General features: G+C 44.6%; 1 protein-coding gene and 1 long non-coding RNA gene across 7 annotated transcripts in view; one reads left to right on the forward strand and one right to left on the reverse strand.

Annotated features, from left to right (window-relative positions):
• The window catches only part of PNPLA4 (patatin like phospholipase domain containing 4), a 29451-nt gene extending 19079 nt beyond the window's left edge, over positions 1-10372 (reverse strand). Inside the window, exons 1-4 of one of the 3 annotated variants that reach the window (XM_002929623.4) lie at positions 10315-10372; positions 8955-9147; positions 4981-5075; positions 4678-4813 (exon numbers count right to left, since the gene is read on the reverse strand). In XM_002929623.4, coding sequence (XP_002929669.1) covers positions 4678-4813; positions 4981-5075; positions 8955-9134 — 411 coding nt within the window. In that variant the 5' untranslated portion in view covers positions 9135-9147; positions 10315-10372. Of the gene's footprint in view, positions 1-4677; positions 4814-4980; positions 5076-8890; positions 9148-9928; positions 10260-10314 lie in introns of those variants that run through there. The other 2 variants (XM_019810329.2, XM_019810328.2) reach the window with 2 other exon arrangements.
• A 170-nt stretch (positions 10373-10542) lies between these two features.
• LOC109491041 overlaps positions 10543-26660 on the forward strand; it is a 557171-nt gene continuing 541053 nt past the window's right edge. For 3 of the 4 annotated variants that reach the window (XR_004622475.1, XR_004622477.1, XR_004622476.1), the window contains exon 1: positions 10543-12079. This is a non-coding gene — a long non-coding RNA (uncharacterized LOC109491041). The remainder of the gene's footprint in view (positions 12080-26660) is intronic. The other variant, XR_004622478.1, reaches the window with a different exon arrangement.

The following is a 26660-nucleotide window of genomic DNA, read 5'->3' on the forward strand; positions in this document are numbered from 1 at the left end:
CTTCTCAGTACCCGTTTCCCGTCCTAGTGCGTCTGGGATGCCAGAGCAAACTACCACAGCCGCGTGGCTGCTACACAACAGAAAGTGATTGCTCCCATTTCTGGAGGCGGGGACATCTGAGGTCACCGTCGCGGCCGACTCAGTGCCTACCGAGAGTTGCTTCTCGCTGTGTCCTCACGAGGCGGAAGGGCAGAGCTAGCTGTCTGGGGTCTGGTTTATCAGGGCACTGATGCCATTTATGAGGGCTCTACCTTCGTGACCTTTCACCTCCCAAAGGTCCACCTCCTGATCCTGTCCCATCAGGGACTGGGAATTCCCGTGGGGGGCTGCAGACATTCAGACCACGGCACTGAGTTACATCACTGTGCACGTGAGATTCAGAACACTATGGAAATCCCATCCCAAAGAAAGGGAATCTTTGCACCACCGAATCGGTCAACACAGGTTCGTAGAAAATACTCAACTATCGTTGCAGATATCAAATGAAAGAATCATCTTTCCTGCAACGAGAAGCAAAGCTAACGCATATAATTTAAGTACGAGTCCTCACAGAAACGCAGATTTATAAAAGAAAGCCCGTGATGAAGAGGGGTAACATGCCCCAAAAGATGGCAAAACGAGGTAGAAATTCATTTCCTGAGATACTGTACGTGTAGCTTAGCACACCGTTCGTGAACACAGAGGGTAAGTAACACACAGGGGAGAGAACTAAATGTGCAAGAAAGGGTAAATCGTACTGCTCAGAAAGAAAGCTGTGACACTTCCCATTTCACGACTGACTCATACAGGCATGCTGACTGGAAACGTGTGTGGCTTAGTATCAGATTTGTTGACTAAATTTACCGAATACTGCCTGTAGTCAACATGCACACAGAGCTGTCCTGCTGAAACACACTTTTACTTGCTTTATTCCATTGTTCTCCATGGTAACACAGACTGACTTACTGTGTCCATTTCACAGTTGGAAAAACTGAGGCTCAAACATAATTAGCCCCGGGGGACACTGTCAGGAAATGGCAGACCTAGATATGAATGCTGAGAGATGTGCATAAACATGATAACTGTAAGAGAGCACACACACACACCACACACACACACACACAAATGAATTGACATACATACACACACGCACACACATGCTTTAACATACACAGACACCCTGTTTGTAATTCAAGGTGGCAGTCAGCTGGTGGATAATAAAGAACCCAGCATTTAAAAAAAAAACCAATAAAAACACCAGTTAGAAAGGGAGTAAACAAGTTAATGATAAAATGGGTCTAAAATGCAACATGGTGGTGGAAATCCCTAGTATTTAGTGCTCCCAGATTCCTTCTCTAGCTACCAGTTCATACCTGACATCCTGTACCTCTGGTTGTGGCCTCAGTCTCTCTGTCCGTGTCTGTCTTTCTCACCTCCAGAATTTTCAAATACTGGGAAGTAAACCCAAGGCTGTGTGTTCAGAGCCAGGTATGCAAAGTTCCCAGGAGACTCAAGTGTGCACTGTGGGGATGCTTCCCCTCTTGGCTTTGGGAGGCTTCCCGTCGCCCTGCGAGGGAGGGAACTGGAAGGGCTGGCAGGCGGCTTCCTCCTCTCCCTCAGCACTGCACTAGGAGGTCAGAACGGCCATTCTGCCGCAGGAAGACAGGGCATTGCACCCCTGCACTCTTTGTTACTCAGATCACAGAAGCAGATGACGTCCCCACCCAGGGGGGAGTCTGCTTTCTTTCCCCTCCATGCCTTTTCTTCTTCCCTCTGCTAGTCTCCACCAGTCTTACTGTTGAACTAAACGCTCCTTTTGAGTATTCCAGGCATGGATTTCAGACATTTCATAGCCACTGTCTGCCGTCAAGAAACTATCCATCTTGCTATTTTTAGTTCTGAAAAAGGTTAGAGCATTCTGCTAAGTATTTAAAATGCTTCTTGTATAACCTAGGATAAATGTTAATTATTCAATTATTCTCCTTACAAGATATTACACATTTGTGTCAACTATTTCTCTTCTGTTCAATGAACTCAAGTAATTACACCAATTCTCTGAATAGTTATTATCCAAAACAAAGGAAATTGAAAAAAAATCATGTTTACTTACTGCAATAGTTTGCTATTGCTGCTGTAACAAATTACTAGAAACTTAGGGGCTTAAAGTAACAAATGCGTACCTTTTACCATGCAGGCTAGCGACCAGAACCTCTCGGGAAGCTAAAACCAGGCTGTTGGGAGGGCTGCCTTCCTTCTGGGAGGCTGGAGGGGAGAATGTTTCCTGCGCGTTCAGATAGTGGCAGGAGTCACTTCTACTGGCTGCAGGACTGAAGTCCCCTTTGCTTTGCTGGCTGTCAGAGGGGACAGCCCACAGTGCCTACTACCTCTGTGCTGTTCTAGCATGAGAGCTCAGAACAAGCAATGGTGCCTGGCATCCAGGGAAGATCTCTATTTTTAAGGACTTAGGGATTAGGTTGGAACCACCAGATAATCCAGGGTCATCTCCCCATTTCAAGATCTTTACCTCAATTACATGTACAAAATCCTTTTTGCCATGGGAGATGACATAAGCACAGGTGCTGGAGATTAGGGTGTGGGCATCTTTGGAGACCATTACTCAGCCAGTCACATTGCCACATGAAAGGAATTGAGAGGGGGATGATTTTATCCAGCATGTGATGTCATCAAGCAAAACGTTGGACATCTGGACGGTAGTCCCAGCTGGGCCACTGACCAGCTCACTTATTCTGTTAAGTACATTCAACATGTAGGATCCAGATGCTTTTTTTTTTTTTTTTTTAAAGTAGGTTCCACACCCCGTGTGGATCCCGATGTGGGGCCTGAACTCAACAACCCTGACATCAAGACCCGAGCCATGATCAAGAATTGGATGCTCCGGGCTCCAGGGTGGCTCAGTGGCTTAGGTGTCTGCCTTTGGCTCAGGTCCTCATCTCAGAGTCCTGGGATCGAGCCCCACATCGGGCTCTCTACTCAGCTGGGAGTCTGCTTCTCCCTCTCTCTGCTCATGCTCTGTGTCTCTCAAATAAAAAACCAAAATCTTAAAAAAAAAAAAAAAGAATCGGATGCTCAACTGACCAAGTCACCGACACGCCCCTTCTTTTGTTTTGTTCTCAATGAAGCCATTGTCACAGATCCACCTTCGTTCATTTCTGCATCCATTCCCATTCACTGGCTGATCCCATATTGATGGCATTGGCGCTGTGCTAGGCACAGGGACTATCACAGTGGATAAAACAGAGCAACCCCTGCCCGCTTGGAGCTTACACTCTCGTGAAGGAAGACTGACGATAAACACTAAATAGGTAAAGCAGCAAACTACGTAGTATGTAAACAGTCATGGGTAAGTTAGGAGGGGTTACGGGAAACCGCAGGGGCTCTGCTGCTGTCAAGATGGAAGCCAAGGATGGATGCAATGAACAGGTAACAACTGGATCGAGTGCCTCCCGCTTTCTGACACAATGACCGCAGTCCTACTGCCCGCCAGCCAGAAGAGGCCTTCCAGCACACGGACAGCCCCCCGTATCTCTGCTGACATTGGCAGGTGGTGACAACTCAGGCATGGACTGACCAGCTCCTCCCTTTATAGTTTGCAAGTCTCCATGAGATTATAGAAAAATGTCTTTTTTCTAAGATGGAAAGACTATTAATTTATAAGTGCGAGACGGCATAGTCAGCACACCAAGGAAAAATATTCTAATCTATTAAGTCACAAAGTAATTTTACTTGTCAGTTCAACATTTCATTAGGTATTTCAAATTATATCATTCACACAGTAAAACTCCAACAGTTAGACTCGATAGTAAAAATCAATGCATTTATCAAGTAATTCAGGCAGAACTTTCACCAGTTACCCTCAATCCATTGCCCACTGCTGTGTCCAAACACACATTCTCCGTATTATCTGAAGCTGGCTGTGATTCCCACCAAAGGGAAAACCGAGAAAAAAATTGCCCAGCTTTTGTAAGAAAAGCGCACTCTTTCCAATTTACAAAGATTTGATGTATTACCGTAGCAAGCACACTGTTATTTGCAACTCTAGCCAAAGTATTTCCCAGAGATAATAAATTCGCCACTGAGCAACTTTCAAATGTGTCTGGACAGAAAAGCATGAAAACAAAATGAGAGGAAGAAATGGAACATTAGATTGGAAAGTCAAGAGACCTAGGGTCCAGAATGCGTTGCCACAGACAGTCGCTATGACCTTGAACACGTCACGTAAAATCTCTCCACCCGTTTCTTCTCTTTAAAAACAGAAAACAGTACGAAGGCAGTAATCACACCGGTCCTACCTGATGTACAGAAGGCCTGCGAAGGACTGAATAAGACAACACGTGTACGAAGCCTGACATGAACTGGGAGATACCAGCTATGTCATTCAAGGAACTTAGTGCTGCTACCCAGCCACACGGGCAACCTGCCTCCCAGGTGCGCGGGGACTTGCTGACAATCATGAGAAAAACATGGAACCACTACGGGAGGTCTCGGGAGCCTCCGAGGTGGCCTCTGAGAGACACTGGTTAACCCGTTCATCGAACACTTCACTTACCGCGCACGCACCCTCTCTCAGGCATGATAGGAAAGCCTGGATCTAGAGAACGTGGTCGTGCTCCTTGTCTGGGAGAAGTAATTAAATCAGGCCTCGCTGAATTGCTCTAACATGAGATGCGGCTGTGTTACCTTAATGAGGTCCTCCCTGGAGGGAAAATTGGAGACCAGGTAATTTTCTCTGGTTTTGGTGTTGGTGATAGATACGTGCAGTCGGTTGTGGGCCAGCTCGTGAGCGTTGGAAGGGAGAATCAACTCCATTCCGTTTCTGAAGAGGAAAAAGTGACCCGCGTTATTCACCTTGAATTATTGAATGCCTTGTAAATATTTCAGAAGGGAGAAGGCTGCGCTGAGCGTGCCACAGTTTATACAGAGCGTTCCCAACACTCTGTCTTCATGTGCTTTGGGGGAAATGTTCTATATACATGTATATACCTCAATCGGGCCATGAAATCATAGCCAGGTGTTACTGCCCCAAAAGACTGCCTTCGGATTTCTTCGGCAAACTTGTAGGTAAATTCATTACATTCCTGAAAAAGGAAATGAATAGGTGTACCTATAATTTGTAAAGAAAAAAAGAAATTCCTTCTTTTCCCAGAATCCTGTGGCCATCACACAGGGCACATGGACCCTAGATCTTATCAACACAACCCTTAGCCTTTCCTTTGGTGCCCCTTTCCATCACAGCTACGTGAATCCCCACCAGACCTGGCCCTCACCCACCATTCTTAGTCCCTAGGCAAGCTATGCATTCTCCCAAGTCTGATCTGTTTTCCCTTTCTTCTCTTTTTAAACCACCTCAAGTGGCTTCACCCACATCTGGGAAATCCTTAAAGGCTCAATTCTGATTCTCATGTAGCACAACTGACCTCCTCTCCCAACCCAATTCTGTGGTTTCTGAAACAGTCCGATTACAGCAGTCCTGATTACTAATGTCAATACCAATGACCAAGATAGGAGTCCCGATGACTGCTGTTTGTCTTTGGATATCAGTCTTGGACATCAGTCTTGGGCATTGGTCTTGGACATCAGTCTTGGGCATTGGTAGTCTCTGAGTAGTGAGCAGGGTAGGCGTCTGTGCTGGGATTCACTGATGTAGCTTCTGTGAGTTCGTCTTGACATAACCCTGCAAGGTGGGTATAATACCCTACTTGACAAGTAAGAAAACTGAGGTTAGGGAAGATTAAACATCTTTCCCAATCTCTCATCAAAACTCCTCCAGAGTTAGGATCGGAACCCAGGTCTGTGTTTCCTTTATTAATTCATGCATGATGCAACCTATACCGGGTCTTAGGCACTGGGATTCAGGTGGAATGAGATTCAAAGAGCCCCTGCCCTCATGAGACCTAGGACTGTCTCAGTGTGTAGATCCCAGAGCAGTATGAGAGCAGTGAGTGGAATCAAGCTTCCCACCGCCAAGGATGGCTACATTCTAGTCTCTGGACTCTGTTTCCTTACATGACAAAAGAGATTCTGCAGATGTAAATAAGTTAAAGATTTTGAGATGGGGAAGTTATCCTGGATGATCTAGGTGAGTCCAATGTAATTACAAGGGTCTCTGTAAGTGAAAGAGGGAGGCTGGACCGTCAGAAAGGGAAGATGCTGTGTTTAAGGCTTAAAGATGGAGGGAGGGGCCCTGAGCCCAGGAATGCAGGCTGCCTCCAAAAACCGTAAAACGCAAGGAAACAGATTTTCCTCCAGAGCCTCCAGAGGGAGCATTGCCTGCTGATGATTTGAGTTTGGCCCAGTGAGAACTTTGCAGGATTATGACCTCCAGAAGTCTAAGACGATACATGTGTGTTGTTTTAAGCCACCGAGTTTAAGGTCATTTATTGTAGCAGCAACAAAAAACTAAGATAGGGGCATCAACCAAAGCTTCCCTCCAATGAGACATCTAGGTGAGACCTAAAATGTGAGTAGGAGCTGGACAGGAGATTGGGGGGGGGTAGATGAGGAAGACTGGCAGAGACAACTGTGAGCACAAGCCAGCAAGGAGCACTGACCTGAAAGTCATCCACAGTGAGCCATGAGAGAACTAAGTCACCGGGGGTCTTGGGAGGCAGGCCAAGAAATCTGGATCCTGTCCTATGTCAAAACAGAGCCCTGGGGCTGGGAGGGGAAGGGAGGGGGAGTAAGACAACCAGATTTGTGTTTGTGAGGGGCGCCTGGGTGGCACAGCGGTTAAGCGTCTGCCTTCGGCTCAGGGCGTGATCCCGGCGTTATGGGATCGAGCCCCACATCAGGCTCCTCGGTTATGAGCCTGTTTCTTCCTCTCCCACTCCCCCTGCTTGTATTCCCTCTCTCGCTGGCTGTCTCTATCTCTGTCAAATAAACTAATAAAAATCTTTAAAAAAAAAAAAAAAAAAAGATTTGTGTTTGTGAGGTAGTGAATGGACACGGCCCTGCTGTCGGGAATGTGTGCTCCTTCTACTAGGCCACCCTGCCCACTTAACCTACTTTCTTGTATTAACTTTAGTTACATACACACACACACACACACACACACACACGTGTACCACACACAGACACACACAGACACACACTCCCCTGACCAGACTGGAAACTTATTAAGCAATGGACTTACTCATCTTTGTGTTCCCACTGTATCTAACACCATGCCTTGCAAATTGTGGGCTGAGAAGAGGCTGGCAGCGCTGAGCTCTTAGGTATGGACGTCTAAATTTGCCTGCCACCTAAAATACACCCGGCATCAGGTGCTCCTCTTAATTATACATGCATAAGCTCAGAACTAGATTAATTACTCACGTATTTGTCACAACACCACAAAGCTCGAAGAACCATCAGCAAGAGCTGAGCTAACATGGATGTGAATAAGTAGAAAACAGTTTGCTAAAAATCTCAAAGCAATCCTACAACTGATGTATTAAAAAGAAAAGAAATAAAATAACCTTAAATCAACTGGCTGGAAATTTATTTTGACAAAGGAGAAATGAGGATGCTTATTTTGACTAAGGAGACATGAGGATGCTCCAGGTAAATACAGAGAATCATTCTGCACATTCCAATGTGAGCACCCAGTAAGTCCTGCCCCTTTACCAACCCAACAACCCACGCAATCGTACCGACACAACTACACAATACAACAGGGTCTCCGATTTCGGAAAAAAAAGATACAAGAACAGGTAATCTGACTTGAAATATGATATCAAGTCTCAAATCCAGAGGAACCATCAGTGTCTGAACATCACAGAATGTTAGTTAAGTGGCTGTATTTTGGCAGAATTTCCAAATCACGTTACTTCTAAATTACACTTAATACATTTCTAAATCTGAGGATCTGAAACCAAGTCTATTCAATGGCAAAGATAAGGATTTGCCCCACCTAAAGGAAGGATGGCACTGACGAGGAGAAAACAGCCCCTCAGGAGTAACCAGCCTCAAGAGTTCTGGAAAGGAACTCGCTTGCAGTCTAACCCGTAGGATTCTGCTAGCTTGGGGGGTGTTCACACTTTTCGTCTACGTTCACTGCTTTCAGGTTCTCACTCTGTGCAGCTGTAGGACACTGCATCCCTTCTCTAGTTTCCAATAACGCAACCGTACAAAGAGAGGAAGAAAACATAAGTGAATTCTCATACGACTTGCCTCAAATCCAGTTTCTCTTTCATAAGCAGCTCATCCTAGATGATGAGAACAAGATTCTGGATGTTAAAATTTTGTGGTTTTGACATTTCAAATGTGACTTAAATTTATCCTCGGGCACGGATGTGTTAATTATAATTCAATTGTCGTTCAAAGCCACTAGAGTATGTAAGTAATGAATGGGTAGGATATTCCGCACCTATGGCAGACAGTTCTCCCAGTCAGCAAATGCATGATTGCTTTCTAGAAGCAGAAAACATTTTTACAACATAGATTGCATTAAATGTAATACGTAATGAAGGCTTATTCTCATTACTTCTGGATGAGCTGCTTGGAATTCACAATTTTTAACTGTGAGAATGAAAAACAAACAAAATCTCTATCATTCTGCTTAATAGAAATTACTGGTCCACATTTTTCTTTATACACCTGCTTGTAAATGGGAGGGAACAAAGCATTATCGGCCATGTGTTCCAGGCCTTGAAAACAGGGCTGGTGTTCTCACAATCAGAAAAAGAAGAAATATCCTTTGCTTGAAAGAAACAGAGCTGGAATCTTTAGACTAAATACACACTCAGGAATTTTAAAAAGGCATTTTACTTCCTTGTCTCACTGTCATCCAAAATAAGCTTTCCCAAATCCAGAAGACAGATCCGTAATAATTAAATTTTGAAAGAAAAGTCTTAACCTTTTCCGTTACCCAGGCAAAGGATTATTTCTCTGCAGTTAACTTAGTAGAGCTAACCTTCTTGCCGTCGCTCGGTGTTAATTTCCCGACAAGGAACGCAGCCTGGTTACCACTTCATTACCTCTATTTTTTCTGGTGCTGTTAGCAGGACGGTAGCAACCAAGGATCCCGCAGAAGCCCCTGCAAAGGCCTTGACTTCTTTGAGGAGCTTTTTGCCGTGTCTACAAAGTGCAGATGCTGCCCCCAAGTGGTAAATGCCCAGAAAGCCGCATGCTGCAAATGATAAGTTGATGTGCTTCATTCCGGCTGCGACACTGATGATACAGAAAACAAAAATGCTGTGAAGTTGGTGGCGTTTATTACACGTGGTGTGTTGTCTCCTGTCTCATCGTTCCAAGACTTTGTTTTCATATAAATTTTCTGTGCTAAACACAGTATCGTCAATGAAACTCTCATTAAATAGGCAAATTTTTCAAGGAAACTTTTTTTACTCTCTCATCTTGGCCCAATACAGTTGCATTAATTTTTAAAAAAAATGTCCTCTGTAGTCATCACATAGATTATGCAATCGACTATTTGATTACCCGGCAAGAAACAGATCAACAAATTACAATTGGCAAGGCACTTAGTCTTTTTTCTTGATCTTTTTAAAACCTTTTGGGGGACGGCTGCTATGGTGGAAGGTAAAATCGCTGGACACTAGCAAATTCCAAAAAGACACACGTGCTCTTTGCAAGTGCATCTCTACATTTCAGGAGAAGTCCCTGCCTCCCTTGCCGCACACTTCCGTTGCAAGCATCCGTATATGTTATTTTTTAAAACCCCAAAACCAAAAAAAAAGGTGCTTACAATTATTCCATAATGCAATAAGCTATTATTCAACAAGGCAATATATTTATTTCATTGCCTAGTTTCTCAAGATAAACTAAGATCATGACTGGCAAGGGCAATTGAAGGCAATTGAAGGCTCCAAGAAATGTTATCCGCACTAACTGATTACTTGTGATCAATTTAACGATGGAACTGTGTTCCCGAAGCCTCAGTGGGCCCGATGTGAACACGTGGATAAAATCGTACAGCCACAACGTTGCTTACCTGGAGGCCCCCGGGGTCTCCTCCCCGCCCCCTGCCCCTCCCCCATTCCAGTCCGGGGAGTTCAGGTGAGGCACAGAGCCTAGGCCTTGAGTTTAGGGGCCTAAGACCTTTGTTCTATTCCGGAATAGGCTCGGCCGCGGCAGCCGAGCCCCGGTTTGGGTTTAATTTCTGCAGACTGGAGTGGAGTGGGGGAGCTCAGCATCAGGGCAGCAGGCATGCGCAGGCCCAGCACCGGCCTGGGAGCCTGGTGGGGGCGGGGCGGGGGTCGCAGCCGCACCAGCCCGGTGCTGAGGTGGCCGCTCCGACCCGCCCACCCCCGGGAGCAACCGCGACGGCCCAGAGCCCGCCCCCCGCCCGACTCGCGCCCGCCCTGCGCTCCGCCCTACCAATGCAGGTCTGAGGCACTTCCATGTTGAACTGATACCCCGCCCTTCTCTGGGGGGCGGGGCCGGGACGTCACTCAACAGGGCCCCGCCCATCAAGGCTGGCCCACGGTCGTGGAGGGCCTGCCCACGAAGGTCTCGCGGATGGAGTCGGGGCGGGCCTACCCGCGCTGGGCTGCGACGTCATCATGCCGACGCAGGCCTCCGCTAGGCCCCGCCCACACTATTTAAAGCCCTGGACTCAACATGGCGGCGCGCATTCGGACGCTTGACCCGGCTGTCCCCGGGCACGGGTAAGGGACAACAGTTCGTCTCCAGTCCTGCCGTTTTCGATACGTAGCGATGCGGCTTAGTACGCCCGCGCGTTTTTGCGCCACCTACGGTCTGGCCCCTCACTTGCGAGTTTGCTGACCCTGAACGACCCTCATTCGCGGCGCACCGGAAGCGCTTGTCCCTCCTCGCGTCTGTCTCCCGGAAGTGGTTTTTCTCCTTTTTCTACACCCTTGGGGCGGTCCCGCCGGGCTCGAGGGCGGGGTCCACGTGCTAGCTTGTGGCCAGACGCCTAGTAGCATTTTCGGGGTCTATATATGCCTTTTGCCTTTGCGTTATTGGAAAGCTCAGACGTAGCTTTGGGCAGCGTCCGCATCCTCGGGCTCCTTAGGCTTTGTGACCTTGGGCAGGTTGCCTAACCTCTCAGAGCTTCTCAGGTGACTTACCTGCAAAATGGGATGGTAATGTCCGAACTGGTGCTAAATCCGAAAGCTCCTGCCCCATAGCAGGCCTTCAACAGACGGCCTCTGTTTCGTTTGGTGGCGCCGGTGGCTCTGGATAGACTTGAGCAACAGCATTACATGGTGGCCAAGCCCGCTCACGTCCCCTGTCAGCCACCTTCCTGTCTAGTGTTAATAACCACGCCGCGAGGAATCGCAGAGTTCCTGGTTGAAGGTTCTCCAGGGCCCTTTGTTTCAGGACAGATTTACTTGGAAGCTATGGAGGAGAATCCGAGAAATGTGTGAGCGTCCTGACTTAAATGAGGGAGGTGAGGGGAGTTCCCCAAATAGCCTGTACGCTGGGCTTTTTCTGTCTGTCTTTGGGATGCCAGGCCCTGGGCTCTGGTCCACAACACTAGCTGTAAGCTAGGGCCCTGGATGTGATGACTAAGGAAGACATTTTGCTGTTCATTGTCATAAATAGTCTTCTGAGACCTTTGTTAACTGAAGACGCCCTAATGCCTAAGCAAGGCACAGCTGCTTGATGAATTGTTCGCTACCATGAGAATTGGAGCGAAGGGAAGGGGGAGTGTACATCGAGGAAATACGGAAGGACAAGCTCGTGGTTCTTGCATCCTCCCACTGTCCTGTAACTCTGTGGAAGATTGTGGTACTCCCATGAGAGCATCCTCCAGAAAACTTACTAGAAAGGAAGAATCCGAGGTCTCCTAGCAGATCTCCTGAGGCAGAATCTGCATTTTAGCAGAGTCCCAGCTGATGGCCATGCACGTTAAAGTTTGTGAAGGCCCTGGTCTAGCTGGTGGTGTGATTGGGCTTACAGTGATGCGGTCGCATTGAAAGTTCAGGGAGAGAAAGAGTCCACAGGGCCGGAAGCTGGACCAGTGGTAGCACGGCAGCCGTGTCCTGCGTTTGGACACTGCCAGCAGGTGGATTCCGAAGATGAAACAGTCGTCAGTGGGCAGCCTGGATGAACACCAGGACTGCAGGAGCCCTTGCTGAAAAGGAAGATCAGATCACCACTATTACCACAACTGCTGGTGAGTGAAATTTTACTACATGTAAGTGTCACAGGAAAAGTGTTCAAAAAGTTTCATAACTTGGGGCGCCTGGGTGGCACAGCGGTTAAGCGTCTGCCTTCGACTCAGGGCGTGATCCCGGCGATCTGGGATCGAGCCCCACATCAGGCTCCTCTGCTATGAGCCTGCTTCTTCCTCTCCCACTCCCCCTGCTTGTGTTCCCTCTCTCGCTGGCTGTCTCTATCTCTGTCGAATGAATAAATAAAATCTTAAAAAAAAAATTCCATAACTTAATTCTTACCATTTTAAACTCTCAAAAATTAGTTTCTCCTTTTTCCCCCCATGTCCCCCTGATCATATTCACATGCAGCTAATTAAAACGTTCAGCTCCCTAAGGTAAGGAAGAATATCCGATTCATTCACATTTGTTTTTGTAATTTAGGGGCCAGCCATAACATTTGGTACATCATCAATAAATATGTTTTGGATGTTGTGTTTAAGTAAATTACTGTTGTGGGTATACAGTAGTTTAATTGCCCTTTAAGAACCTTTTTTTTTTTTTTTTTTTACTAATTCATTTGCTTGTTTTTGCTTCTCTGTTTTCCTTAGTAATTCAGTTTTGAACTCATTTATTTAGCCATTTATCAAACACTTATTAAGCATTCGTTGTATAACAAACCCTTTGCTGGTACAGGGCTTGCAAAGTTGAGGGGAATTCAGTTCTTCCTCATGAGGGATGCAGACTAATGGGCTGGGAGACAGTTGATGGATCATTACAGACACCTGATCACGTGCTGTTGCTGAGCCACACAGGTGCTCTGGATGTGAGCGGGGAGCTAGAGATCCTTAATGAAGAGAAACAGCTGGCGTGAAAACAAAGTGTTTAAACCTAACTCTCCTTCCCCTGTGCCCAGCGTCTTCCCACGAGATTTTATCGTGTATTCCATAAAGAGGTACAGAATAAGGGGTATTTGTCACACCTGTGCCCCAAGGACAGGACCATCTCTCAACATTTCTGAGTCTAAATCTCTTCTTCCAGTCTGCTCTGCGTGTACTATTATTTTCCTGTTTTAACACCTTAACACATGCTAATGCCTCTGTCGGGCACACTATCATTGCCCCTGCAACACCCTTGTCCTCCCTCCTTTTCAGGGAGTCCTCACCCCATCACCTCCTCCTGGAATCTTGGGTGCTGATCCTGATTTCAGGGGACTGTGGCCACACTCTTGGAGCACCCAGCAGTGCCCTTTTTGGGGGCGGTGGGGGGGGCCTCATGTAATAACAGTCAATGTTGGCATGCCCTTTGTGCCTAGTTGAAACATTCCCTTGTTTTAAAAGCACCATAGAATTCAGAGAAAAGCACATTTGCAGTCATGGAGTAGAACTTCCCAGTTGAACCCAGAGAGAGAGGCCGCATCCCTTCCCATGGATCCCTCTCTCTAAAGAGGGACAAGCAGTCACCAATGCCACCACGCAGAGGGAGCCAGCCCCCAAATAAAAGCGGCCTAGGGGAAGTCAGGGCTGAGAAACAGAGAAGCAGGGGTGAGGTGTGATGGCATTTCTTGAGCCTGGGGATTCAGCTACGATTGTCCCTGACTGCTCCACTGCACCCACTCTTTTCTGTTTGCTTTCTGAAGGTAGTTAAGAACCGAGTTTTTAAATCTTGCAAGCAAAACAGTTCTAAGAGATGTACTTTTTCCACTGCATCTGATCATTTTCTCTCTCTAGAAATTTGCTAGAAGAACCAGCTACTCAAAGGAACACTAAGTGAATCTTTTTTTTTTTTTTTAAGATTTTAAACTTATTTATTAGAGCTTGTGGGTGCGCACACACGAGCAGGGGGTAGGGGCAGAGAGAGAGGGAGAAGCAGATTCCCCACTGAGCAGGAGCCTGCTCTGGGGCTCAATCCTGGGATCTCAGGGTCTTGACCTGAGCAGAAGGCAGGCACTTAACTGACTGAGCCACCCAGGCGTCCCTAAGTGCATCTTTTCTAAATGGGAAAATACTTTTTAAAAAATATACATAAACTATATGTTTTATATATATTTTTCTGTTGCATATGTATATATGCATACATAACAAATGTTTGATAACATCTGAAAACATTTCCAAGTAAACGTCCTTAAGTGTGATTTATTTATAGTTGGATGCATCTAGGAATATATAATAGTCTATAGGTCTTCTTTAAATGGCATAGAAATTAAATGCCAAGTTATTTCTATGAAAGAGACATTTTTAAAATTTAACATTGACTTATAAGCTCATTTTATTTAATTTTTTAAGCTTCATTCTAATTCAGCATATTCCCAATGTGCTATATGTTTGCATTGAACAATAGAGATGGTAAAGATTTTCTGAGTGTTTCTACTATGGTATAGGAATCAATTATGGCACTTCTGGTGGATACTCTACGTAAGCATAAGATAGAGCAGAACATCTTTTAAAATCTGTGTATTTAATATATTTTATGGGGGAGAGGTTTAGATCTTTGATACGCAAGTGGTGGTGTTGGGGTACCGAAGGCATTATAGAGTACTAAATATTTTAAAAAGCGCAATAGAGGAAAATCCGTGTCCTCTGCTGTGTATACTGTGTTCCAGAACAGCTGACCCCCTGACCTGGCCACATTTGTGGTCCACAATTTGTACAGGTAGATGGAAATCGTCCTTGCTGTCCTTCAAATGATTTTCTTACAGTGAAAGAGATTATTAGGGAAATAATGTCAGTGTCAAGTAAGTTAAATTGTTGAGTGATAAGCAGAATGTCAGCTTTGGTGCCTTCAGCTTCATTAAATTTACCAAAATACTCTCTTTTAATGTGGAGTACTATATTTAGACATTACTGTTGCTGTTATCAAAAGAAACACCCTAATTGCTAAAACATCCAATTATCTAATCACCTCATTTCACGGAGACAAAATAAAGACTTTAGTCTATTTCATATTTTTTTTTAAAGATTTTATTTATTTATTTGACAGAGATAGAGACAGCCAGCGAGAGAGGGAACACAAGCAGGCGGAGTGGGAGAGGAAGAAGCAGGCTCACAGTGGAGGAGCCTGATGAGGGGCTCGAGCCCATAATGCCGGGATCACGCCCTGAGCTAAAGGCAGACGCTTAATGACTGCGCCACCCAGGCGCCCCTATTTCGTATTTGTAAATGCCTTCCTTTCCTGAGCATCTACTCCTGTTTACTGGCATCACATTATTAATAATGACTTCAGTTATTGACCTTCCTTGACCTGCCAGTCCTTCATACGCCTTGTCTCCTATGACTTTTGCAACAAAAATGAAAAAATATATATAATAGGTGAAAATTTAGAATTAAATCATTTTCCCCACATCCACACGGATGCAGAGATTATCAGCCCAGGTCCTCCTCATCCCAGAACACCCCCTGTGTAAAGACCTATCTTTCCTACACGGTTTCAGCAATGAATTAATAAAATATTAAGCACTCATTCTGTGCTGAGCTGTGCTGTTTGGCCGCCATAGGTTTCAGAACCTTGTTACTTCCTTCAGTTCTTTCTCTGGTCAGAATTTGTAAGTGGTGTTCATATTTAGATATCTGTAATTTTACTGAAACATGGTAGAAGTCCTTAATCCTCATGACTGTACATTTATTTATTTATAGCATTTAGAGAATTTGTTCATAGCTGGGAAAGAAAAAAAAAAAAGCAAGCCTAGCAATTAATGAAAGCTACCCTTTCTCCACTTATCAATCACAGCTGTAACTCTTTTTGATGATGACTTTTCCTGGAAGCTGTATCGTAGAGTAGGTTATTGTAAAGAGAGCATAATTTCCATGAGCAATATTGTAAAAGGCCATCATGTCACTGACGAAGGCCTTAACTCCAAAGAAATTATTTATCTAATCATTTATCGTTATGCCTTTGCTCACTCTTTAAACTCTATTTGGTGTCTCATATATGACAAGGACTGGGTTAGGCATTAGGGGAAAAAAGTCTTAAGATAAACTTCCTTCCTTTAGTTCACTGTTCTTTTTTGCTGGAATGTCCTTGTAGGTTTTTCTATTTGGTTAGACCCTACTTATTCGTCAATGCCTAAATCAGGCTCTGCTGCCTCATTATATCGTTTGGGATAACATTCAGCCACCTTCTGTCAGTATTCACCATACCTTCCTCTTTTTTGGTGCATGAGGCATTGCCGTAGCATTTATGACTTTATTTTGGCAGACATGTGGTTGCCTCCACTGTGTGTCAGTTCATTTGGAGTGGGACTGTCTTGTACTCCTTGGCTTTTGCCGGCTTCTAGTAGAGAGCTCAGGACTTGTAGGTATGTGTAAGCGTGGGGTCATCTTTAGTTGGCATGTTTCAGGTGTCTAACTGGCTTAAGCAGGAAGTGAATTGCCGGTTGAAATAATCTCGAAGGTTAGAGGTAGGGCTAACTGCAGGTATGGCTGGATCAAGCACTTGGGTTTCATTTCGTTTCATTCTGCAGGAAGGGCGTCTCCAAGAGGTCGGTGGCCCCACGTCCTCTTCTGTCACTGTCCACCTTCCAGACTTAGAAACCAAGGCTCCTGCTGGTTCTGTCTTTATCACAGGATTATCCCTGAATGAGTCAGAGTCATCGTGAACATAGCTTATTGTAATACAGATTTCCTGCTGTTTGAAAGTAGAACATCCCTGTGAAATCTGTCATTAGCGGAAATGGTTTAAAGCAAAGAAGCCATTACCATTAATTTACGTGGAAAAATGTTTGTTCCCAAATGTAAAAAATCTGATACCTGAGGACGCATCTTGCTAACAGGTGCACAAATGACATTGAGATAAAGCAGAGGTGCTCGCAGACTCAGTTCAGGGCTCTGGTGGCTTGGTTGCCGAATGTTGTCTCCAGAGAAGGAGCTCCAGGGGGCCACTCTTGCTGGTGCCACACTCACTGCCTGGGGTGTCACAGCCGCTATAACTGCTCGCTGCAAAACGTGGAATGCTGTTTTCTCTTTTCTTTGTAAAAGTGAAAATCCTCTTTCATTTGGTTAGCAAACATTGGTATTAATGTAGGTCTTCGGTAAAAGTGAAGTGGTGTAATGGGAACTTTCAAAAAGTGGAGGATACCTGTGCAAGGAGGTGGGCCCGTGACTGAGCGAGCGTGTGCTGTGCAAGCAAGGGACAGAGAGGACTGAAAGCGTTGCCATGTCCAGATGGGCTTGGCCGGGCAGGCCTCCTTCAGAAGAAGTCTGGCGGTGTAAATCCACATATTCGGGGCACCTGGGTGGCTCAGTCGGTTAAGCATCTGCCTTTGGCTCCGGTCGTGATGTCAGGGTCCTGGGATGGAGGCCCCACGTTGGGCTTCCTGCTCACTCTTTCTGCTTCTCTCTCTCCTTCTGTGTTCACGCCCTCCCTCCCCCAAAATAAATAGAATATTTAAATAAATAAATAAGTCAACATATCCGCTATAGTAGTCAATAAATATTTGTTGATGTCAACACAAGGAAAAATGCAGTTATAATCTCTCTATAAAACGAAAATTTATTTGCTCTTTAGTGATATAAAACTGTACAGTACATAATCATCTGATGAGTATTCCCCCAAACAAATAACACAGCTGTGATGTTTGATGCCTTGAAAAGTTAGTTGCAATATTAGTTCTGTTTAAATGTACAGTAAGTGTTAGTTGGCATTAATGTTTAGCTTTCAATTAGCAGTAGTATTGTTTGGCCTTTGTTTTTGAATTCTATGGGATATTTAGTATGTTGCTTGCAAAGTCACTATAAACGGATGGAAATGTTTCTCTGTGATAAATTTCCTATAGGAAACTGCAGTACACTCAAGAGTTGTAGCAAGGATCTTATCTTACCCCTTGGGTCAAAGAAAGAGATGCTAGGAAATGTTTTTGACAGCAGTGACAGTAACGGCAATGCCGTTCTACCAAAAACATTTGACAGAATAGGAAGTGATCCCAAATGTCTTTTCATTTTAAGCCATTTTGAAAAAAAAAAAAAAGTCACCATTTAGTAAGTGTTCACTAACATATCTCCTATTTTATTTTAAAGCTGTAAATTACAATTGACACACTTTTTTTTTTTTTTTTTTTTNTTAGGATTTCATTTATTAGAGAGCGTGCGCGCACACGTAAATGGTGGGGAGAGGGAGAAGCTGACTCCCTGCTGAGCAGGGAGCCTGAAGTGGGGCTTGATCCCAGGACCCTGGGATCATGACCTGGGGCTGAAGGCAGATGCCTAACCTACTGAGCCACCCAAGTGTCCTTCAAAAACATTCTTTATGTTATCTTCACTGAATTTTTAAGATAAAAATGAAATCCCCCGCTACACAGATGTGTTCCGTATTTGGGACAGTATAAAATGAACAGGTACGATGGATCAGAAGTCTGAAATGGAAGTCAGAGTGAAACTTCAAAAGGACCCAGCCTGCCATGTAACAGACAGCTGTAATTTCAAGATCTCCATTATTATGGCTTGAATTTTCAGGACACAGGCTACAGAGTAGGAACTAATAAAACGTGATGGTACTACATGGTAATTTTTGTTGAATTATATGGACTGATGCAGTTTTTCCCGAGGGGAAAACAGTTCTCAAGTTCTGATGAACCGTCCTAGATCCCTATAGACACATATATTTAAAATAATGAAAACATGGAATTCATTCTCTGAAGAGAGAAGATGGCAAGTTCAAAGTCATTCCAACCACATGCATTGCCTAGGGAAGCCTACCTCCAGGTGCAGGCCTGCCTAATATTAGTTTCGCATTTGTCAATTTCTCATGGAAGGCCCTTAGCTGTACTTATGTTGTCATGTTAAGCACCAGGCTTTCTTTCCAGTATCTTATTCTCTCTCTCTTCACCGTGGGGTACACGATCCCACTCTTAACATACTTTTGAAGTGCCATATTAAGAAAGTTAGCTTTTCTTACATATCATAGTCTTTCGAATAGCCACAGATTTACTTCTCACTTAAAAGGCAGCTGTAGGGCCACCTCGGTGGTTCCGCTGTTGAAGCATCTGCCTTCAGCTCAGGTCATAATCTCAGGGTCCTGGATTCGAGACCCACATCAGGCTGTCTGCTCAGTGGGGAGTCTGCTTCTCCCTCTCCCTCTGCCCCTTCCACCCTCCTAACTCATGCTGTCTCTTGCTCTCTCAAATAAATAAATCTTAAAAAAAAAACTATAAATATAGAACACATCCCACACAGACCATAAATTTAAGGGTCTTCAAAAGGCTCTTTGTAATTCTGAAATGTAATTTTCCTTCATCCGCACGTACATATACTCCAAATTTTACTTATTTAACTTCATTTACATTTTTTAAATGTATATTTTTTATGTTTTTAATTCCAGTATTGTTAACATACAGTGTGATGTTAGTTACAGGTGTCCAATGCAGTGATTCTGTAATTCTGTGCATGACTCAGTGCTCATCATGATAAGTGGACTTCTTCATGACCTTTACCTATTTCACCCATCTCCCTCCACTCCTCTGTGGTAACCATCACTGTGTTCTCTATAGTTGAGTCTGTTTCTTGGTTTGTCTCTTTTATTCTTTGTTGTTTTGTTTCTTCCACATTTGAGTGAGGTCATACGGTATTTGTCTTTCTCTGACTTATTTCACTTAGCATACTACTTTGTAGTTCCATCCATGTCTTTGGAAATGGCAAGATTTCATTTTTTAAAGAATGATTTATTTATTTTTTGGGGAGGGGGAGTGGGCACAGGGGGAGAGAGACTCCCAAGCAGACTCCCCACTGAGCATGAAGTCTGACCCGAGGCTCAATGCCATGAGCCTGAGATCATGACCTGAGCTGAAGTCAAGAGTTGGAGACTTAACAGACTGAGCCACCCAGGCGCCCTAAACTTAATTACATTGAAATGTTATGTCATGGGGGCGCCTCTGACTCTTGGTTGTGCATTGGGCTCCAGGCTCAGTGGGGAGTCTCTGCTTCTATCCCTTTCCCCTGTCCCTCCCCCTGCTCATGCCCACGTGCTCTTTCTCTCTCTAAAATAAATAAATGAATCTTTAGAAAAAATAAATGTAGGTAAATTTAATTTCACCATTCTATGAACGTAGACAAATATTAAAGTTCATTTTCCTTGTTACAAAGGAAAATAACATTTTTGCTTAATTTTTAGAAGAGAAATACTTTTTATAACAATAGTCAGGCACATCAATTCAGCGATCCCACTTTTACTTATATGTAGTACTTACGTTAACATCCACCTAGGCTATATTTTCATCAGGTGTTGACATGTAGTTATTGAAATCATGGATTGTTTCCATTATTTACACATTTTCTTGATATTTGGCTCATACTTTTTTTTTTCCACCCTGTGTTCAAATGGCAAATCATTGTGATACCTTGTGCAACACAAAAATCCTCTGAATGTATGTATTTGCTTCATGTTTTATGTTGTTGGTGGGAAACCATGATGTCCTGTTTGTTTTCCTTCATTTAACATACTCTTGTGTGGTGTTTGCAGTTTGCCTCTTCTAACCACGTCACAAATACCAGTGTGTTTACTATTCCTGAGAGCCCTGTCAACACGTACAGCACACTCACGTACTAAGGATGGCCAACTGAGGCACAGGAGACTAACTCTCTTGGGACCATTGACCGCAGAGCCAGGATCAGTTCTTGACCGCGTTGCTCTGTGACTCCCCCGTCCCAGAGTCAGAAGTAGATGTCCACTCACGGCTGTTACAGTAGCCATTTTCATAAGGACGTCCACAAATGAAGCGGGAAAGGAAGCTGTCCAGCGGTGGCTTCCCAGCATCTTTCGAGGCTCATCCTCCACCAGACCATGAAATTGGGATTCTCATGACTTGGGGTCTCCTCCCTTCTCTCTCTGCATGTTCAAACTGGGTGGCACCATTCACGCTGAAGTTCTCGTGCAGCCTCTCAGCCTGTGGTCCACATCAGGTGATGTGATGGCCTGAGGGCTACTAGTTTCAGTAGACTACCTGTACATGGAGGGAGCTTGGGATGTAATTTGGCGCATTCCCTGTCTGCACAGAGGGGGAAAGCCTATCCCACCCACTAGCACAGTTAGGCCGGAGAAGGAAGGAGGGACACTGACATAGAACATCAACTTGCTCGTTCGTCCTCATCTTGTGTTCGTATGTTTGGGGTTGGGGGGGCGGCTTATAGACACATGCAGAGAAACCAGGGCCATGCCCATGTTTCCAAATACAGCCGTAAGAGGCTGTAATACTCTAGTGTATTGGTTCTCAATCCCACTGCTTTTGATTATTGGGAAAGGACAAACAAGCAAACAATTCACAGGTGAATCCAGTCTGTCGCCAGGGTTGAAAACCACTGTTCTTGAGGAAGTTGTCCATTGGGCCAGTGTGAGGCCAGAGTGTGATGAATGTTTGGGAGAGCTAGGTGCCTGGAGAGAGAGCCTGAGCTAAAGTCAGCATGGCATGGTGAGCAGAGCATCTAGAAGATTCTGCTCAGATGGGCCGTCAGAGGAGGACTGGGAGAATTAGGACCAGCCTTAGGTGGAGATGCAGAACCTGGAATCCTGGCGGAATTTGAGGACCAACACCATAAACCAGGATCATGGACTCTAGCGTTAGGAACAAAACTGATTCTCCACAGTGCAGATGACACCTCCGTCAGCCCCAGACCAGAACCAAACCAGACGATCAGAGACCAACGCAGAGCCTGTTACTTGATCAGAAGTTCCATCTCCGTGTGCCGCAAAGTCCAGGAACAGAGCTGGATACGGTTTACAGGGTCCAATGCAAAAGGAAAATGCAAGAACCCTCCCAAAAAGCAGAGGGGAAAATACCATGAAAAACTTTTTTCTTAGTTCCATGGTCTGTCTCTCTCAATGCGTCGTAGAATTTATTATTTGCTATTTCATGTCTTTCTAAAGTAAGAAAACCTAAAACTGTAGATTATTGGCATGAATTGTACCATTCATGTTGACATCGCATTATGCCCATTTTAGAGACAAATCGTGGACCATTTCACTAGGACGTGGAATCACGCAGTTCATAGTCAGTAATGCCTACCTGCATATAAGTTTCATTTTTACTAGAACAGTGAGGATGCTGGGCAGAGTAGTCGAATTATTTTATATCATGCCTTGATTTGCACACATTCCACCAACACTCTCTACCTGATGAATGTGGAAGAGCTGAGAGAAAAAGGAGTCGAGGGATTCTGTCCTCTGCATTCCTTCTCTGTTCTCACTTTCAGTGGTGGGCCAGGGCGGGGAAGTGACCTGAGGAAAAAAGGGTATAATAGGGTTTGGTTTTGGTCATTTGTGTTTCTTAGGGCATGGGTGTCTTCTTTCTGCTCTTGAAGAAAGTTCTGGTTAGGATGGGCGGACGTGTCTTCTTTGAGGCTGGTTCCGCACATGCCGACTCAGTCCTGGATGTAACGTGCTTAGCTTGTGGCTTGCTTCAAAACTCGGTGATCTCCCAGACTTTGTGGGGCTACTAATTCTGCACTCATGAGTCATCGCCGATTGTCTATATGAAAAGGATCCTAGGAATAAGCAAGCATGCACATTGCATTATTCTCTGTGCTCTCTGCTTATTCACGTGGATACTTTACTGTCCCATTGGACTTCACTTATAAAACACAAATTCAAAGAGGGGCACCTGGCTGGCTCAGTTGGTAGACCATGTGACTCTTGATCTCAGAGTTGTAAATTCCTGCCCCACACCGGGTGTAGAGATTACTTAAGAATAAAATCTTTGGGAAAAAAAATCTTAACAAAATACACACAAGTTCGAAGATAAAATTATTATGAATTTCAAGACGGTGACAGCAGATCTTTAAACCGAGTATGGGTCATTCTGGGCATGGGGCCCATCGAGTGAGCCCTGCTCAGAAACAGTCTCTTGTATACCCAGATAGTATCTTAGAGGAAGAGGGGAGAGAAGATAGCACTCTCTGCTATCCCTGAAATGAGACTGTCTTGATTCCTGGATCCTACTTACAAAATGAAATAATAAAGTAACTACCTCTTACAAAATGCTTTGTGCCTAAGATTCGATGCGTACGTTAAGATTCCCGTTGTTTGCCGAGAGAAACAGCGGAAGTCACTGTACGTAGGTAAAGAAGAGTGTGAGAATATAGGGGAAGCCTAGAGGATGGGCACTCGGAAGCGGGCAGCCTTCCGAAACCACGCTTCGGCTTCGGATTTCTAGGGTTTTGCGGAGTCTCATCGGCCATGTTGCATTTCCCTTCCTCTCAGGAGATCTGCCTTGTCTGCTTCCGAAGATGCCTGTGACCTCACATGGGAGCCCCTCAGTGTAGCCAAATGGCACATAGGATAGCTGTGTTTCTGGTGGAGAGCATCTAGAATTGGTCCAGTGTGTATCTGGATCCATCTCTGGTCCAACCGTTGATCACTGACGAGGAGTGAGTGCCGAAGCCTGGAGGCTCATGGGCTGGACCGGCACCCCTGCTGAAGTTTTCTACATGTACTTGATTAAATGTCCTCTGCATAAAAATAGTAATAGGGCTTCTGGGGGCCTCAGTCGGTTAAGTGTCTGCCTTTGGCTCAGGTCATGATCCCCGGGTCCCAGCATCGAGTCCCGCGTCAGGCTCCCTGCTCAGTGGGGAGTCTGCTTCTCCCCCTGACCATCCCTCCTCTCGTGCTCTCTCTCTGTCTCTCTCTCACCCTCTCTCAAATAAATAAAATCTTTAAAAAATTAGTAATAGGTGATAGTAATCAGTTTACAGTTACTGAGCCTGTACCATGTACCAGGGTCTTTGTTAATCATACCTTCCTTAGCTCAGTGTCAACAGTAAGTGCTCAGAAGGACATGAAGAAAGTGGCCTCACGGACAAGCTAACAGTTTTCCCAGATGATCTGGACAATGGGGAGCAGAGGAAAGAAACCCAGGTTCATCAGAGCTCAGAGCTATACTCATAGCACATCTGGAACCTAATAAACAAAGGCTGGGTTTTTTGTTTTTGTTTTTTTTTTAATTTTAATTTTAATTTTATTTTATTTTTTTTTAAAGATTTTATTTATTTATTTGACGGAGATAGAGACAGCCAGCGAGAGAGGGAACACAAGCAGAGGGAGTGGGAGAGAAAGAAGCAGGCTCATAGTGGAGGAGCCTGATGTGGGGCTCGATCCCATAACGCCGGGATCACGCCCTGAGTCGAAGGCAGACGCTTAACCACTGTGCCACCCAGGCGCCCCTAATTTTTATTTTTTTAAGTAATCTCTACACCCAAGGTGGGGTTCATTCTTACAGCCCTGAGACCAAGAGTCACATGCTCCACCGACCGCACCAACCAGGCGCCCCTGCAAAGGCTGGTTTTAGTATATACTCTGTCGAAGGGCCAGTACCACTCTTGTAGTTTCCGTTTCCACATGGCTATTTGTTGGCTGCCATCAAAGAGCTGAGGAAACTTCCCATCCTTGATTTTGTTCAAGGAACTCCATTAAAATGATGGTAGCAATTACAGCAGATTCTCAGAAATGTTTGCCCTTAGTTAATGAGTGACTTTCAAAAGAGTGGCTCTGTGTTCTCCAAGATGATGTGCATAATCCCACAGAAATTGATGGCAGATGGACCCGACCTGCGTGGGAAAACAGGCTTCCTGGAATCTTCAAGATGTGTTTTGTTTTCTGTAACTATTTCCAGGCTGCCCCCTGCTAGCTGATAGAAGGGGACAGCGCTCACGACGGAAGGATGTAAATGCCAGGAAGAAGCCGCAGTTCCAGGGAGGTCTCAATTTCATGTGGCCTCAGTCCAGGTGGAAACGGCTGAGTCTCCCCTCCCCTTATCGTACCATGCCCCACGTCACCTCCACGGAGGACTCAGAAAGGGTTCACATCGTTTTTTTTTTAATCATCTACTTGCTGCATCAAAAGGGCTACTCTTGGGGCGCCTGGGTGGCTCAACGGTTAAAGCGTCTGCCTTCGGCTCAGGGCGTGATCCCGGCGTTATGGGATCGAGCCCCACATCAGGCTCCTCTGCTGGGAGCCTGCTTCTTCCTCTCCCACTCCCCCTGCTTGTGTTCCCTCTCTCGCTGGCTGTCTCTATCTCTGTCGAATAAATAAATAAACTTTAAAAAAAAAAAAAAGGGGCCAGTCTTGTTGCTTATGGTTGTCATGGCTGAAATCTCGATATAAGATTAAATATGTAAATATAGGAAAGCAGATAAGTTCGATGGATGGTGGTCATTTCTGTCCACCTCCTCTCTGGCTTTCCTCATCTGTACTCTGAGAATGCTTACTGATTTCCAGCATAGATGAACTAGATTCTCTCCTGAATAAAAGTCAAACGAATAGGCTTGTTTGTTTAGACTGTTTTTCATGTTTATTTGTATTTAAAATGCTCATTGAGGTGCCAGCTAGCTATGAGTTTTTTAAGTCCACTTCATGAATTCACTTTTTTTTTTTTAAGTGAAGAAAGTTTCATTTAAAACATAAGCATAAGGTGGGGCACCTGGGTGCCTCAGCTGGTTAAGCAGTCTGGCTCCTGATTTCAGGGTCCTAGGATGGAGACCTGCGGCCTGCGTCGTCTCCGTGCTCAGTGGGGAGTCGGCTTGCTCTCTTCCTCCACGTCCGTTTCCCCACCCCCCAACTCCTGTGCACACGCGCTCTGTCTCTCTCTCAAATAAATCTTTAAACAAATAAAAAAGCATAAGGTGATTTCTATGTTAACTAGTTATTCATTAGCTTTCATGATTAAAGCTAATGCGAAAGTAACATCTAGGTCATAGAAATAAGCTGTGAAACTGCGTGTGTAGATACAGGAATGCACTCAAGGGGGAGTAATTATTTCACAAAACAAGTGCCGGTGTTTCTTATTACTGTTAGAATTTAGTTTTTTAAGAAATAAAATATTATCCTTGTTTCATTGTAGAAAATTTAGAGAATGCAAGCACAGATGTAGAGAAATATTGACTATGCTTGTAAAATTAATATGTGTGATGTATGTATTGCACACCCATCTAGGTAAATGTAGTGTACAATTTACTTTCTGGAGATTTCTATCTCAAATTTTAATAGAAAGCATTATACAAAAGGCCATAAATATGAGATGACCAAGTAACTGAGAATAACTTAATTGATTATATAGTGAATGAGCTAATACTATTAAATGTATGTAAGACTCCTGTTTTGCATATGTGGCTTCCAGACATCTTATCTGTAACCCAGACTGGTGAATATCATTTTAGCACATAATAGTGCCCACTTGTGAATGAGACCAGAACAAAGATTATATTTGATGTTATTGTTTAGTTACCTACGAGGCTTTTTTACCACCTAAATGATATCTCCCCACCAATTTTAATAACAAAGCTTTTTGAAGTTAGGTCTTAATGAATTTATAAATTCTTACACACCCTGGGCCTCAGTGCTAGACGTTTAAGTGCAGGAAGACAAGGATGTGTGTAATGTTAATATAGCAGGTTTTTTAAAACCCATCTGTTAGAGCTCATACTTTCAAGGAAGTGTTTTAGTCAGCATGGTTGTGTAAGAGGTTATGCATTGTCTCCCTAATCTAGGACTGGAGTTTTGTGAATGTATTTACTCAGTAGCAGTGGTTCAGTCCTGTGTGTGTTGGCATTTCCGCAGGCCCTGTGGTTGTAATAACGGGTGAGACAGGTAGACTACAGTCTCACGAGGGAGAGAGATTACACCCAGCCA

The sequence above is a fragment of the Ailuropoda melanoleuca genome, chromosome X, assembly GCF_002007445.2.
Source record: "Ailuropoda melanoleuca isolate Jingjing chromosome X, ASM200744v2, whole genome shotgun sequence".
Lineage (NCBI taxonomy): Eukaryota > Metazoa > Chordata > Mammalia > Carnivora > Ursidae > Ailuropoda > Ailuropoda melanoleuca.